The 17842-nt window shown below is 41.5% G+C and overlaps 1 protein-coding gene across 2 annotated transcripts in view; it reads right to left on the minus strand.

Moving 5' to 3' along the window:
- The window catches only part of crhr1 (corticotropin releasing hormone receptor 1), a 95690-nt gene that overhangs the window by 44172 nt on the left and 33676 nt on the right, over nt 1-17842 (minus strand). For both annotated transcript variants that reach the window (XM_088623211.1, XM_088623212.1), the window contains exons 3-4: nt 11902-11943; nt 7823-7942 (exon numbers count right to left, since the gene is read on the minus strand). In XM_088623211.1, coding sequence (XP_088479337.1) covers nt 7823-7942; nt 11902-11943 — 162 coding nt within the window. The remainder of the gene's footprint in view (nt 1-7822; nt 7943-11901; nt 11944-17842) is intronic.

The raw sequence follows: 17842 nt of genomic DNA on the forward strand, positions 1-17842 counted from the left end.
TCTGCACCTCTCTTGAGTTTGCGGCACTTTATTTCGCTGGATGTGTGCGTCTTCTGTTCTTAAACCATAATTTTCAAATTAAGATTAAACAAAAACTCTTAAGCCTGAGGTCCATGCCGTATTTGATCTGGAATGGCTTTTATGAAAGAGCACTGCTCTAGACCTGTCACACTCTTTTTATCCTTACATAATGTTTGTGAGGGGAATTGAGAGATGATGCTACTTCACTAGGGACAATTACTGCTTGGTGAAATCGGTTTGGCTTCATCTGCTTGGTTAATGAGTAGCCTAATGGCTATAGGAGAAGGACGATCACCCCCCATGCAGTGTGAGCGGGCATCAGCAAGGTGGAGTTGGGCTGCAGGAGGGATGCTGGAGTCGAATGTGAAGGAGTGCTGGACAAGAGTCGATGCTGGAGTCAATATATAGAGCTAATGATGGTGTTTAGGAACAACTGTGCATGATTGACTTGTCTTTGTTATCCCTCCCAAACATCAGTTAATAACTCCCGTACATGCAAAGGTGATTTATTACAATATGCCTGCAAGGCACCTCAATTATGATTTATTTTGACTGATTGATATTTTTTCCAGTACGCGACTTCCATTTCTAGCCATTTATACATTTGTGCGTCCTCCTGGATCATTTTGGTCATGCACCTTGCTCCAAGGTATTTAAGCAGAGATTTGAACGCACCGCCTCCTAGTTATGAGGCCAGAGCCCCCAGCTACTCATCCACACAGCTGCTAGCTGCACCTCCTGCAATCCGTGTCTTTGTAAGTCGAACTCCTGGTGCATTACAATTGCATCTGTAACAAAACCTAAATCAGAGTGGGGCCACAGGGCGGTTTAAAAGGATACAGCATGCTTTAAGAATCAAGATGGAATTTTAAAGAGCTGCATATTAATGCGAGCATTTGCCATATGTCCAGATCAAAAGAGGTTTCTGTGAAACCTACCGTGGAAGAGAAAGGCACTCCTGATTTATTTTGAGAGCGTGCTATGGAGGCTTGGAGCACCCCTTTACAAATTAATCAGATAACTCGGTTCTTACTTGTGAGTGGAAAGGGAAATAGACAGAGCAAAAGGAAGGTTTTAGGGGTCACTGCAAGTGTCTCCCATTCCTGTCGTGACAGCATGCATGCCTGGCGGCAGCAGCTGTGGCAGACGGCGAGGTGAACAGAAGGGGATTGCAGGACCTCGGCGCAGGAGAGCGAGCCCAGAGAGGCAGGCAGCGGCGCGGTACGGCCCAGAGCCTTCTCTGCTCTGCCCATCCTGCTCTTCCTTGGGAGCCCCGCGGTCAGCGCCGGGCCTTGGGGGCCACGCTGTTCTGGATGACCGATGTCACCGTGATCAAGCACAGAGGCAAAAAAAAAGGGCTTTAATCCTTGCACTCGAGGATTGTGAGGGTCATGCTGCCGGAATGGATCGATGTTATTTTTGAATAAGTGTAAAGGCAGGAACAGCATTGTGACAGTTGCTAAATCCCACTAGTGGAAACATAGAACTTGGCACGTCTATTTTTGGCAGAAGCGAACACGGCCAGCAAGACAGATCACTGGCGATAACCCACGATATGCACTCTCTCTCATTTCTTCTCCGTTTCCTACTTTTAGGTTTGTGCTAATATTGACGGTACACAGAAACGCACCATCATAAACATAAGGTGACAGTAATGCTCTTGCACGACACCAAATTGTAGCCCGCCACAGTGACATAATGGCATGATACAAAGTTATGCTTTTTGCTAGTGTTACTGTAGATGCATATTACACGCTGCCTTTGAATGATGCATCTTTTTAGTTGTAAAGCAACCACAAGGTCAAATACATTAACTAGCTCTATACTAAAGTGTGAATATCACAATTTGCACATACAGCTCACAGTTCCAGGAGTGTTGCGGATTTCAGATCCCTGATAGGGCTCCTCTTCAAATCAACCGGAGTGCTGGATGGCCAACTACAGTCAAGTTCCAAGCCCAGCAGCTAATTAAAAAGGTTGTTTTGTTTTTATTTTGGAGTTCACTGTTCTCGGAAAATATAAAAATATCGGGTGAGGACCGCAAGACCCACAGAGAAAACAACACAGTAGATGAATAAACAAATTCTAAATGCATCAATATGGGCAGGCTGTCACCAAGGATCCAGAAGTTCTGCCCATTGGAGCTGTGTCACTGAAGTGGATGTATCTAGAGTCGGAGTCAGTCTTTTACTTCTGAAAACCCCTCCTATTTAACAACAAAGCAATTCTTCAAGGCTCAGATGCCCAAAAAGCCACCCCCAAAACTCACAAAGTACATAGCTTACAGAAAACGTCTTTGAAATAGCATTATACTGTATACCAAAGACAAACTGGTAGGTTAATTGGCTTCTAGGTAAATTGGCCCTGGTGTGAGTGTGTGTCCTGTGCTGGACTGGTGTCCCATCCAGGGTGTATCCTACCTTGCACTCATGCTTGCTGGCTCCCCTATAATGTATTGGATGAAGCAGTAAGAAAATGGATGGATGGATATAGATTTGTTTTTTCTTTTAATTCATTTTCTCTATGAACAGAAACCTAATTTGGGATGTCTATTATTTATTTCATGGGACTATAGATTTCATACTGGTATGAATAAGGATGGCAAGACTAGCTCCCCTCCTGACTGCTAGATGGCGCTGTGGAGCAAGGTGTTTAAAGATCAGACAGGTGGCCACCTAGTAACTGTTTCTTTTGTCTTTAAAAGTCACCTTTGACCTTAGCAAAGGTTTTGGCCTTCTGCTGTGCTTCCTTCCTCTCCTCACCAAACCAAACCCACATACAAACTTGGAGATACATGCGTTCACAAATATGTGCAAGTCTTTCACCTTGCTGTTTGCATCTGGACATGAAGGTCACCTGGTTGCAGGTAAGAGTACTATTTTTATTTTGGCTTCATTTTAAGCCATGTGCATGTACCATGTCCAAATGGGTTGTTGCATGCCATGTGAGAGTACACAGTCACAGGGAACACAGATTTACATGACTTCATGAGGATAGACTCTTTTTTTAATACAGGATAGAATATAATCATAAAACAAGGAGAAATGAATCATAGCTTTGTACCTGCGTGTCTGAGACTGCCATTATTGTTTTGCTCTTACACCTATTGTAGTTGAAGATAATCTCCCTTTATAAATGTGATGCCATTTGAAGCTGGCTTAGACTGATTTAATAATGGAGCAAAATATACAGTAAATCAAGCTGGAGAGTGTACTTGTAAGGTGCCTGTTCAAATGTTCCTGTAGCAGGTTATTATTGTTTTCTGTCTAAAATCACAATGCAAGCAGGTATATCTTTATATACAGTACAGATTCTGTCACTTCTCTGTGTGCTTAGTGAGAAATGAACTCAATACGACACAATACCGTTTGTCTAATGCTTCAAGAAAAGCCTCCTTTATTATTTTTTTCTTTTCTCATATGAGATGAGCAACACCACACACCTCATATGCCCTGTTTCTTCAGCTCCTTGTGTGTAAGAGACTGTTTCTGTCATTTGATTGCTCAGCTGTCATGTCATGCAGCCATTTTACACCTAATCTTACTGGAAAATAGAGCAGTACAATCACAGAATGCATTCTGTATTGGCATAATTGAAAATCTCAGGAAGAATTGCTATAGGTGCATACAAAACCTGTAACTTTTTAAACATCATGGTTTGTTATCCATGCCCCTCTACCTCCCTGGAGTTCAATTTCAAGTCTCAGTTTAAGTTGTTTAAGCAGTTTAATTGTTAATTAAGCCTTTCTTGAGTGGATCTATAGTATTAAGTTCTAATCTTGCAAGAGTAGTACTGTTCATTGTAATGTCCCATTGCAGGGAAAGGTACACTATTCAATGCTATTTCTCTTTGGTTGGGGAAAGATAATGCAACTCAACTCTGCCAGTGACATAAGGCTTCTGACAGTTTAAACTGAAAATATATTTAAAGAAATGATTTGACTAATTCCTTACAGTGTCTGACGGTAACATATAACTATTGGCTAAAGGATACTCATGCATCACCTTGTGCAGTGCTTGTTTTGACATCCTTGTAAAATGATGTAAATCTGTATTATAAAAAAAAAACTCTAGTGTTGCACAAGCAGTTTGGTCTGGTGGGAGGTTAAGCAGACCAGACTGACAGGCCTAAATAAAGTTTTAAGTGGTATTTTTAAATCATCTGCTCAATGCAAAGGATGCAATGTACTGAATGCTAAATGCATGTCTACCAGATAAAAATAAACACGTGTCAGGTGGTGTCTGTTCACTTCTGATATAATGCAAGGTCAATATTGCCTGTTGGGTTTTTTCCAGTCTGAGACTAATCTTCTGTGACATCCCCACAGGATCTTCTAAGGCTGTGGCAGAGGGGTCAGCCAGGCTAGGAAAGCCCATCTCAAGTGGCAGGACGAGCCATAAAGTTCATATCATTAAGCTTTTCCTGTGGTTTTGTTTCCTGGGTCCACACGTGTCTTGTAATACCTAGTCACTTTTACCCCAGCTGCTCTAAAGCAGTATCATTCTCAACATCCCGATCTATGTATACCATAAGTAGTCATCTTGCGTTTTGCATTTTGTCTTGTCCTTCAGACAGGCCCATTTTAGCTAAATCTCATGCCTACAGTACGCACTCGACAAACATTTTCAGTTGCACCCTTATTTCAGGGGTGCTGTTATTCCTCATGAGTTGCTGCTTCTGTACATGCCAAAAAGCTCACAGGGAAAGGAAAAAGTCTTAGAGAAGATGAGATGAATGTGTAGGGTAACACCTTGCGTGACTTTGCTGTCAGCGCTTTTAAGGAACAAAGCCATGCTTAATTAAGAGCAACGAGCAGGATGTTGCTCTTATCTCCAGTTACTTTCCAAGGGTTGTGACTGCAACTGCAGGAGCTTCCAACAAGGAAGGAGAGCTTAAACCTATTAGATCAGTCATTCTTGTTGCCAGGCATTCCCAGTGTCAATAATGAAGTCTTTGTTTAAATCACTGGGTCTTTAAATAAGATTTATTGAAGCCAGAAGGAAAGTTAACACAGAAGAGCTGTTACTGGGAGTAACAGATGAAGGTGAAGCTGAATTCATCAAGATCAAGAAATCTCTTCAGTCACCAGTCCATTGATCAGGGGAAACACGTAATCATTTATTTTTTAATTGTTTTAATGCATCATCCTCCTGATCACCATTAAATGTCAAGTTAAGATGCCAGGATTGCATGGGAAATATCCCGTCAATTGTATTGTGTTGCTTCCCATTAATTCTAAATTGTATGGTTCATGACAAACAGGTCATATGACAAAATCAAATTAGACCCTGTCACACAGCTTGAAGCACACTTTTTCTAAGCACAAATGATTAGAAATAGGAAAGGCTTTACTATTTACCATTTCCGACTGAACCCATCTCGGAATTTGCAAAACATAAGTCTGGATGAGACTCGAAAGAGACTGAAATCGTGCTTTACAAGCATCAATCACCTAATCTCCTATAAGAATGTAATACATTCACATCCCCTTTGAGAGGCAGTGTGTATCTGTATCTCTCAGACTACCAACGGAAGCTCACAAACAGCTTAAAAATGTCCATCTACAGTTCATTTACTGTCATTCCTAACAGCCACCAAGTACAGAGAAAGATGTGAATCACTCTGTGATAAATATTCATTAACACTGTTTTGAAACATTACAGCACTTTCACAAATGCTAATGTATCTATGATCACTACATATTTTAATGGCTGTATTTACGGACTGGGATGGTGTTTGACTGTGCTGAATATTTATGACAATTTCAGTATTTGTTTCATTCTGAGACTTCAGACATGTTGCTAAAATATTGTAAGGAAAAAGACCAAAATAAAGAAAAAAGTGTCCAGATCAAAATGCTACTCCTCAAAACTATTCTGCACACACCATTTTCCTCTGACTGAAAGGTGACTGGGGAAAAATGAGACTGAAAAAAATCAACACAGCAGGGGAGTAATTTAAGAATTGGGAAACCACAGGGGGCAGACAGGAGAAGTGTTGGATTGATTCGTCCTGGATTGATCAAACTAAGCTTTTTAAACTTGAACACATTGTCAAAGAAAGGAAATGAGGCGGGTGGACTGTGACTGTTCTTGTGTCTCTATGAAATGCCCCAGTGTTAGAGTGGCTTGGTACAGAATTCTAGAAATATATACAGTATGCATGACCAATTCAGTTTCTAACCTGCTAAAGAACCAAATGAGATCCAGGTATTCCTGAATCCATACACAAGGCGTGGCATTGCAGTAAGGGAGCAAGCTACCACAGAGATTTAAAAGGTACAGACACTACCTGCGTTATGAACATCCATAGAAAGTCTCAAAGCTCCAAGAGGTATTCTAACAATGCGTGCATATGAACACCAAGATGGACATGTGAACAAACCCAAGGCAGCGTAGTTCACTGTGTGCTACTTATTTGCAGTGTGTGTTCTTCCTATTTGATCTAAATGTAGATATACGTGTGAGATCAGTGCCAGAGACACACCTGTATCAAGGAACTGGAAAGCCAGATGTTTTGAAGTGATATTATACGTAATAAAGCATTCAGCGAACAGAGAGGCACCCTAGCAGGCCAGGCATGGACTTGGTTTAAATAGATCTGCGTTCACAACTCTCAAGCTTTATTGTGGGTTAAATAGGCTTCTGCGGGATAAAAGTTCTTAACTTGGGGGTGCAAGCACCACATGGAGGTATGAGATACTCTTTCTGGGGGCGCAAGATATGCCAGATTTTGTTTTGGAAGGAAAATCACTAAAAACACAAATTAAGCAGGGACATGTAAGGACAACTACTTTGTCCCATCAAACGTAGGTATTTTAAGTAAACTCAAAGTATGGAATGTTTTCCTGTAGTCTTTTACCATGAAATTAAGATCATTCTCTCTGTTTCATCCTATAGTTCAGATATATCTTAGACTTAAAGCACTGACCTACTTCAACGGTTTTTGAACCGTTGAAGTAGGTCAGTGCTTTGTCAGGTTGTCGAATGTTTTGTTCACTTTGCAAATGGCATTTCTTCATTTCGTGCGCAAGACAAATTCACTGATGGGCTCTGGGATCAACCAGGGATCCCTGGAAAACCTTAAGGATCTTTAAGGAAAATATTCTTAGAAGGGAATATACTAACTGTTGGCACAGACCATGAAGCTGAGGCTCACTTGCTCTGCTGCGTTGCTGTAAAAAAAAACTAATTTAAAATGTGAGACCCTCTCCTGTAGCTTTTTTCATTTATGTAAATCCACTTTCTGGTGATGATGGCGAATTTGCTGAAGTCCTCACAAGACTTCCAAAGAAAAGCAGGGACTGGTCTAATCCGGCTGCAGGCAGATCTGCTGATTCGGCAAAAGATACTTCATCTCAGCTTCAATAGGAAAGGTCACAGTTTAAGATTTACAAATTAAATTAGATCTAATTTATACTAGAAGATAAGGTAAATTCATTTTACTTATTTTCCAGTCATGTCCAATAATCCCATAATTCTTTTTAGAGAAAGTGCATCATCAAATCAGAATCCTTTGAGCATAGCACAACTACAGTAGGTTTTCATTTTAGATACAAAGAATTATGCGACTTAAGTAGCCTTAATATCCACTGGAATGGACAGTAGCTGAAAGTTCAAGCCCTGACAGACTGAATACCCTAGAATATAGCAAAGGTGTAAGAAAATAGTTTTGTTTACTGGGCTGCATTCACTCCATGTATCAGCTAAAGTGCAGTTCCTGTAATTGTTCACCAATGCTGCTCAGCTGCAGCACAACTTTAGAGCATCCTTTGTCTAGATATCCTGCTTGGGGCTCTTACTTGTGGTGTTGTATCTCACTCCATAGAAGTATTCTGGACAAGGCCTGGTAACCACTTCTCCTGCACTGCTTTTTGGCCAGCAGGTCCCTATTCCGTCTATAGACATATTGCAGAATACACCTGGAGAAACAGAATGGAAGAGAATGGTTAAAGAGACTGTCCCTTGTTTCTACTTTGTATAAATCTTGAATTAAGTTATCAGCTACTCTAATCATCAGCTTCATTTTCAAATTAATCAGTAGTGTATGTAAACTACTCTATTATCACCATAATTTTAATATATACTGATGGAAAAAAGAAACACAACATTTTCTGGAATGATTATATTATAGATATAGCTTATGTACTTTCACAAAAAGTTGTCAATTTGTTTTAAGTCCTCTGACTAGCAATACAGCTTGTGCAATGAGGCACTGCAACTTGCCAATCACACAAAAGCTCGTTGGGTACACTTTTACCCAACGAGGTCCAGGTGGAACAGTGCCTGATCAGGTCAACTTTAAAAAGGCCTTAATTCAAAGCTTAAATCACTGAAAGAAAAAGGCCACACTTAGTCAGTTTTCTGTGCCTCGAATGGCACCAGAAGCAAGGGAGAGGGCCATTGGTATGCTGCAGGCAGGCATGTCATGTGCCAGCGTTGCCAGACACTATGGAGTAATCTGCACCACTGTGTCCCGACTGCAGAGAAGGTTTCAGCAGACCAGCAGGACAGATGACCGTCCATGATCCGATCGCCCTCGAGTGACCACACCAGGACGGACACAGACTGGTTCATCTGAGAGATCATTTCAGGTCTGCCACCTGTACTGCTGCTGCTGAAACTGCCGGCAGACACAATGCCCGCATCAGTGACAGGACAGTGAGGCTCCATGCTGCTGGCCTTAGAGCAAGACCTGTCGGAGGCCCTCTGCTCACACCTCCAAGATATCACACCCGACTGGCTTGGGCCAGACAGAGGCTGCGATGGACTCGTCAGCAGTGGCATCAGGTCCTCTTCACAGATGAGTCGCTCTTCAGCCTGCTCCATGCAGACAGGAGAGCCAGAGTGTGGAGGAGGAGGAGGTGTTGTGTTTCTTTTTTCCATCAGTATAATTTATTGTGAGCTGTAATACCCATCCATTATCAGAAGACCACTTAAACCTGCTGGGGGGTCGCAACAGCCTGGGGGCCATTCTGGAAGCAAAGCGCAGAAGGTGAGAGTACACTCTGGATGGCATTCCAGTCCCTCACAGGACACAGAGACGCCACCTGACCAAGCCAGCATGATGTCTACACCCTTGCAGAACCAACTCCACACAGGAGGAACCCCAGTGCGGAATCAAACCCGGGGTTGGATTAAGGAATATGAAGAAATACTGCCCTGCGATGGACAGGCATCCCATCCAGAGTGTACCCTGCTGTGCACCCATTGATTGCTGAGATAGGCTCTGGCTCTGGCTCTGAATTGTATGAAATGGTTGGATGGATTAAGTACTATACAAAATGTGAAGAGTTTATCTGCAGAAGACAGCGAGATGACTTCTATGTGGGGGGAAAAACTCAGATCACTGAGATTTATAAATCATAGCTTTCAAAGAGATCAATTGTTTTTGTTGTTTATTAGCAGGCAAAAAATAATTAAGAGAGCCACTCCTCCCATTCTGGATACCGAACAGCTGATCAGAAAGGCTCCTGACCTTTTTAGCAGGCAAAGTAACAACCCCACTGTGTGCTACACTTGTGAAAATCTCCTTTATAAGGCACAAAATCAGGAGCTCACTGGGGATTGTTCATGCTCAGACAGCACCTCCAAGTGCTAATTGATTGCTTTACCTATTGATTAATAAACTTTCAGAATGGAGAATAAATGTAAACAAAGAAGCAGTGACTTGTAGTTATGGATTCTGAGATACAGGAGTTATCTCTGGGTTTTTTTTAACCTATAGCTCCATTTAGTACCCTATTTATTTACACGTTTTATAATCAAGTATGTTCTTGAATTTATCAGACTTCTCAAGAACGTGCTTCTGTTCTCCCTTACAGGAGGTGCAGCAGTGTGTTAAATGCTGGCTTGAGAAAACTAAGGGAGCCTCTCGTGCCATTCTGGGTACTGAACAGCTCATCCGAAAGGCTCCTGCTGATCAATCTCACCCATCCTGACACGTGCTTCAGCTCCTCCCATTGGGCAGGCAGGATCCAGCCTCCCAAATAACACCGTGGAAACTTCCCTAACAAGCAGTAACACAGTACGGAACATTGTGCTGTTGCAAAGGGGCGCCTGGGGACACCCAGGAGAAGCTGAAACATTCTTTACAATCTTGTCATAGACAAAAGGAAACCTTAACACAGTGCAGTTCACTCGTCAGCTCGGTATTTTGTAACATGCTGACATCTGAGCAGCGTGTCTAAAACATCCCCAAGTAAAATCTTCCATCAACAGGCGTACACCATAAATGTATTGTTTCCGTAACGTGGCTGCAACACTGTCTACATGTGTGACAGGATCAGATATGGTAGTTCCCTTGTAGTACGTGTTGTAAAAATATTGCGCAGCGTTCCAGCAGCAATTGGAAATGTTATGGCTTTTCGTGTTCGATGTGTTAAAGCTAATGCTGTTCTGGTTTTTCCTGCAACCCTTCGGACACTGTCGATTCTGCGATTCCTGAGCAGGAGTGGAGCAGTGAATGGAAAGGTAGCCTGAGACATCAAAGAAAATTCTGTGCTTATTCAATGTTTACTCAGTAAAGGAAGAGGTTTTCAGAAGAAAGTGAAAGTAAACCGAACAGGCAGTTCCATCACGTAAGGTCACTGTGAACACAAGTTAATAGTCTTCTTGTGTACAAATGCTCCCTACTCAGTGCGAGTTGCTTTTTCTTGTCAGAATCAAAGGCATCCATTACAGTTTTGCCTTCGGTCAAGGTATTTCCTGTTATCTCGGTGAGCAACTGGCCGTGAAAGATTCTTTAGCAGTTTTCACAAAACAGGCTCAAGAGGGACAAGACACCTTAGCATCAATTTTTAATGGCAAAGTGAAAAAACGCAGCAGGTTATCAACGTAAGGATGTCAGAACTCAGCCGATAGGCTTTAAACTGGCTCCTAAAGTCTCTCACAAGAACACACCGCAAGATTTTCACAGACGCTAGCAGGCCTGCCTGAATATCAGGATGCCAGGGTTACTGCAACATCTTTTCTGGTGTTAGAAAGGATTTACATTCAGTCAAAAAGTATTTGCAAGTGGCGTCTGAAAAAAATAATAAAATAACAGAAAGTAAAGTGTCTGGGAGATTCAATAGATGAGGAATTGACATGCAGAGCCCGTTTTAACTCCTCTGTGCTTGTTCCAGCTGAGCCTGTTGTAAGGATTTCATTATATTCCAAATGGATTAGATTCTTCTTGTTTTCATTATTTTTGTGGGATAAGTCCATGAACCCACTGTACTGTATGCATTTATCTGAGAAACAAATCAAGTCCAGTCAATGTCTACAAGACCCACAAGGGATGCAGACGGAAAGGAAGAATGTTAAAGGAGCCCTATTACACACTCCAGTCACCACCTCCACACAATGCCCATTGACAGGCCTTTTCAGAAGATGGATATTCAAAATGATTTCTTTGGCTCAATTTCAAAATGGCTCTTTTATTTCCAGTGCAGGTTCATGCTGACTCCAGCACGTTTGTCTCCTTTCACTGTAACAGAGTTAATAACAAAGGCTTGGGAGAAATACAAACCCCAACTCCTACCAATTATGAGCTCACTGAAGTATAAATATAGTACTTGGGACTTTCAATCCCAGTGATCTTTGCTCAAGAATTCCCACAAAGCACTAAAACTGTGACCCTAAATAAGTGAGACCTGATGACGACCTTATCTGCATGTCCATTTCTCAAGCCAAGCACATTTGAAACCTAACCACATCTTTAAATCTGCATTTTTATTCATTTCCATCTTTACAGTTCTTGCTGGGGCTTTGAGTCATCACAGCAGATGGCTGGTGCAAAACAAAAAACCGAACAAAACGCTGTCTTATCCGTTACAAAATTCGTAAGAGATATGTGGTGCACTTAGAGAATAAAACTAAAATCAAAGACTGTTCTTACCTGTGGTATTACTGGATGTCTGATTCCACGCCGACGACTGAGCTGCAAGCAAACAAAAAAAGAAACCTTAATCCATTAGGGCATATTGACATCAAAGAATTAGATGGTTATTGGGGGCTTAACCTGGCCACAGGACAAGGAGACCGAGACCCCCGGGGAAACAGGGGGCAGCTGCAGGAGATGGTGAAGGGTTGATGCAATGAGAGAGGTTTTCATCTGATGTATGCACAGTAGTTTTCAGGAAATTATGTTGTGAGTGATCATGATTTAGGCAACAGTTTTTGCCCTCACTGCTCCTGCCCTGACAGTTCATCCCTCACTGCCTGGGGTCGAACCCGGCTTTCCAGCATCACACAACAGGGAATGTGCCGGCTGAGATAAAGGCGACCTCCCTCAAACCGGGTGGCTGAGATCCCTGTTATACTCAGGGAGGTATTTGTTACATTTTGAACAGATGGAGCACAAGTGACTTGGTTATCATCCCTCCTTAACTTCTACAATGGACTCAATTTTTTTTAAAGTCTCCATTGAAGCTTTGTGAACATTGAGCTGAAATAATAAGCCACACAGATGGCTAAAGGTTCAAACCCTTTGAAACTGGAATAAAAACACGTTCTGTTGTACAAGAACCAGCTAATCTTTTCAGTGATGGCTCTCAATGTGGAATTTGACAAGGAGTTAAAAGCAAAGACGAACGACGATGTATTTTTAGATAAAGTACAACACAATCAAAAGTGCCTAGTTATTTAAGCTCCGCTACAGTAGTTCATTGATTTATCCATTATGTACTTCAGTGAAATCGTATAAGTACATTTAAAAAACAACTGTGAATTAAGTACTATCTGATGTCTTTTTGTAGGAGGCACCTTAGCTGAAAATCAATATTGTCTCAGCTTTAGTGACTAAGAAGTGTCTCTTAGATTGTAGATAAAGTTTGTGACACTGGGAGGAGTAAACACTTCTCACTTCAAAGCAGAGAGGATGTTTCCTGAGGTCTGGTGGGTCCCTTGCGCAGAAGCATTGTAAAGTTTACCTTAGTATACCTAGGTAAGTTGTGGATTAATGATTGGGAGGGAACAGGGCAGACATACAATATACAGTAAGATGACATTAAGAGCACAAGAGGAGAAGAGGAAGAAAGAAGAGGCAGGGAAGGAGAAGAGAGAGTAGTCTGGAGGAGTTGGGACTTAAAGCTTGTGTTGGGCGAGAGTTCCTACTTCGTGGTCATTCAAACCTGACTAGAGCTAAGCATTTGAACTTCGCTAGAGAGAGAGTGCTATTCTGTGTTTTTAGGAGACTTGGGTTTCCTGGGTAAAAGATACCTCGGTTAGAAACGTCTTTCCTGCTTAGGGTGCTTTTATATGGACAGGGATATAGGCTCCCACTTATTTTGTGGCATCCGGGGTGCAGATATTGAGATTTAACTGCAGGTTGCTTTGTATTTAGTTAGAAGGCAGCTCATCTCTTGTGTGGCCTATGTACTGTAGGCATATAAAATAAGATAAGATCACTTTATTGGCCATATACAATTTCTTGTATTAGGAATTGGTCTTTTCACAGACCCCCACTTGCTCTCCATGAGACACACAGACAGGGAGAGAAGCTTGGGGACAGAGTGCAAGGTCACCCATTTATAAAGCACACCTGGAGCAGCTGGGGTTAAGGGCCTTGCTCAGGGGCCCAACAGAGTAGGATTCCTCTACCGGCCGTGGGATACGAACTGGCAATTTTCCAGCCACAGGCACAGATCCTTAGCCACAGAGCCACCACACCGCCCAGTATTAAATATATAGAGTTTAATGCTAAGTAGCAGTCTGGGGTTTTCTGGGTGACCAGAATGTTTGCCCTCTGAAACGCCTTGTTTGTAAATAGTGTACATAAAGTAACTTGTGTGTTGTATGTTGTGTGTAGCGTAGTTTGTGTTTTGTCATTGTAATAAATATTTGTTTAACCAAGTGTGCCTGGACTGTTACTCCTTTCAACAAAGCTGGGCCACAGAACAAAGAATTCCCATGCCTCTAATTATACCAGCCACTTGGGTATGTTGCTAGAAATCACTTAGAAGTTTGGGGATAGAATAATTATTTTACTTATTGACTAAACCGCTCGGTCAAATCCTGATTTTCACCAGTTTTGTAACCCCCCCCATTTGTAAGAATATCACATCCAGGGCTTTGATGTACACATGTATAACTCAAAGAGCACAAAAGCCAAAAAGACAGACCCTCATGTGACAATTTTTTCTTTGTGATCTTACATTCATTTAAGGTTCTAATAAAGCACAGGGCACCTTCACTCCAGGAATCAGATTAAATGTCACGGCAGTTTATGTTTTGGGAAGGAGATCAAAAGTGTTGAGACAGTAGATGGAGCCCTGATCACAGAATGGCAAATGGATCTTGCAAACAAGAGCTATTCTCCCTGGAACACAGAAGTACAGAGTGTTTTCTTTCAATCTTTTAGAAAGGGGGGAAAAAAGTTGCAGAAAGTGACCTGATTCGACCTGATTCCAATGATTGTGCACCTGTAACCAAACTAGTTCAGTTAACAAAACCCCATGAATTGCGTTTTAAATAAAAGCCAAAATGAACATTTTATGAGGAACTGACGATCTAAAGTATATCTTCTTCTTTCTGTAGGATATTGTTCTACATGGGGACTGACACTTTGGAAATGAGGGGTTCATTTGGTCTGGTGGGGGTCAGAAGGGCTGCAGAGACTCTTGGTTCATGTCTTTGACTTCATCTATAAAGACATCAATGTCAGTCCCCAGATGCTCTGAGAGACAAGTGCATATCACCATGAGACTGAGTGCTTCCCTGCATTAATCTGCAAGTCAGCGTCCAGACAGATCATTAAGGATGGGAATCCTTTGAGTGCTGTGTACGGCATCTGTTAAGAAGTGCCGACGCACTCCAAGCAAAGAGATAACCGTAAAGAATCTTAAAGAAAAGCCTTACAGTGAGTCACACTACTGGGGGTCCCATTAATCTGCATCATCCAGAATTTAGTTGTTAAAATAGAGACGAATAGTTCATCTTGCTGATTTCCTTTAGTAGTCCTTTAAGGTGCCTGCCAAGTGTATTAAACCCATTTCCAAGTGTTCCTGCCAAAGCAAATTCTGCGGGTTTTTTTTCCTGCTGCGAAACAGTGAGTGAAACCACTTCAGTGACACATCTGCCTGCGCTTGCAGTATAATTATTTCATTAGGTTTGCAATGGGACCAGGCGGTGAAACCTTCTGCCGTGCCTTGAATTTCCAGACCCTTCTTTAATTAGAAAGCTGTTGGCCGCTCTGTGGCCACGATCAGATGGTGCGGGGAACGGGAGATGAAAGATTCAAGGACGGCCTTCGCTTGTCCGCAAAAACGCCTTGCTCATCACTGCACCGTCCAGTGGGAAATAAAAACAATAGAGATGTTCAACTGACTGTCAAGCCCTGTTAATATAAAGGGTTATCGGGCTTCCCCCTAGCACCTCCTTATCCAAGCCTCTCTCTTATTGTGCTTTGACAATCTGTCTTTGACAATGCCATTGTCTATAATGAGAAACCCCAAGGGAGATCCAACTTTTCATGGGGGCTGACAATAATGCAGGCGTACCCCTCTTTGCATGCAGTAAGCTTCCTTGGACTAATCTCATCGCTCACTATCTTTTCCGCAGGCTAACAGATCCTGAATGGCCAACTCAACACTCAGAATATGCAACACACCCACTTCTCCCTTTGTTTTCCTTCAAACGTTCTAGTAGCATTAAAAGGGCTTTTATAACTATGCCATAAGTAGCTATGGCAAGAATCGATAATAAACACTCCCCCCCCAATCTCCCCATCCAACCATACTGTGAGATTTCTGCAAGGAAACCAAAACGACTCACGAGCACCAACAGGACTCCTTAATTTTTCCTTTGAGAGATGTCCAGCATGGATTCTTCCCTGGAGGGGTCCATGGGGAGTGCTGCTGTTGTTCTCAAGAATCCATAAGAATTTGATCCTCACATACTATGGAAATCTTTTTGCAAGAGCTGTGCAGGATGTTTATGTGGATGGGTTGGTCCATTCGAGGACCGGAATGTCCAGTCGTCATTTGATTCTACTATGAGTCACAAATTATTTCCTATTAGTCAGATAGTTATCAACTCACTAAACTCCCTTTCCTTAACTGTTTCCTAATAATCAGTTCTGGTGAACCATAACATCAGACATCTTGGTATACTTGCTCTATAATGTGGAGGTAGCTTAGAAAGCATTTCTTGTTTATGAGCCACAGAGAACTTAAATTTCTGTGCTGGAGGGTGTGTGTGTGTGTGTCCAATCATTTATCAGTTATTCACTCAAGATGTTTTCTTTTCCCACTGTGGCTAAATTGGAGATGTTCCACTGAGGTGCTCCCTGCTCTGTCTTCACTACTGTTAAAAATGTAATCAAATTTCTGCCATGATTTAATCTAGTACACAATGTATGTGAACTCAGCCTTAAAATATCTCATTTCAGTTCGAAAAACAAGTTCAGCTTTCAAAGATTTTGTAGACCTGAAAAATATTGTACTTGATCCTTTACATATCTAATAACATTCCTGCGTTGATGGTGTGGCAATGGTTTAAAAATTTTAATGTATAGTATACTGCAGGTACAGTGTGTATCAATAATTCTGCATAACAACATCCTGGACCTACATAAATGTTTTGCAAAATGTACGGTGTTCAAAGGCAGATTAGTATTTGTATTCCCAGCTTGCAAACTCTGCAGTTTTGTATCCAAATGAAACCTCAGAACGCTGATGGGAAACTACAGAAATGGATCTTTAGTGTTTACTAGCTTATAATCAAGTGACTCCGGAAACAAATCATCATTGTAAGAAGATTGGCAACTGGTGTGGTGATCAGGGCAGAACATGAAAAGGTTCTACTTTGGAAAAAAATAAATGAGGTCAGAGGAGAAAAATGAGCAAGGTTGCAGCACAAAGTCAAGTCCCTTTTATGGAGCTCTTTCTCAGATTATATTTCAGGAGCAATTATGACTTTTGTCTTCTGATAAGAATCCAGGCATTGATGAAAGCCTGGTGAAACAAAATGTTAATTAAAGCTTGATTGGTTTCCTCTTAATTCCTGTATTAATAAATTCATAACTAGGAAAGACCATGGAAATGAGGCTGTAAAATTCCATTTTGCCATTACAGATATTGTGATATTATCCATGTAAACACATGAGCTTTAGGAATTAGGCTATTGCAACTCCAAAATTCTTCAGTCAGCTGAACCACGCATCTTGAATAATTGAAACCTACTTTTTAAAGTTGAGAATTTGGAAGAAACGGAGTTGTGGTCTTAGTATATCCGAGAAAGGTTTTTGGATAATGAACAAAAAGAAATCAAATAACATCTTTGGGCTGTTAAAATGGACATTGTTGCGACAAAAATAATTCAAGTGTCCTGATCCTCCGGCAGCTCAATGTTTTATTTCATTCAGTGCTCCAATGTCTGTAGCTCTGAATTCATCTGTTAAAATATAGCAACATTGAGGTTAGAAACAAACAGGAACAGGAAGTGATGCAATGCACTGAGAAAAATAATGGCTTCTGAAATTTCATTAACATTTCAAGAAGGAGTTAAGATGTAACACTTTTAGTCACTGCTCCTGAATGGTTGAATGTTGATAACTTCATTGGATAAAAATATGTTCTGATGGTTTTCATTAAACATCCACATCCCCCTGCGATTTTTTGAATGACTGCTTTTCTTGGCTTAAGGGCACGAACAGCAGTTAAATCCACAGAGCATGTCAGTCACCGACCTCGTACAGGACAGAGAGCAACAGTCCTGGGAGATTTTAAATTCGGGAAAGTTTTCAGGAGATTAAAAAACACTGCAAGTGCAGAATGGTCCTTAAAATGATACCATTGCTCAGTGAGCAGCACCCAGCTTCTGTACAATCTGTATTCCTC

Source organism: Lepisosteus platostomus, chromosome 28 (genome assembly GCF_059453375.1).
Source record: "Lepisosteus platostomus isolate fLepPlt1 chromosome 28, fLepPlt1.hap1, whole genome shotgun sequence".
NCBI classification, from domain to species: domain Eukaryota; kingdom Metazoa; phylum Chordata; class Actinopteri; order Semionotiformes; family Lepisosteidae; genus Lepisosteus; species Lepisosteus platostomus.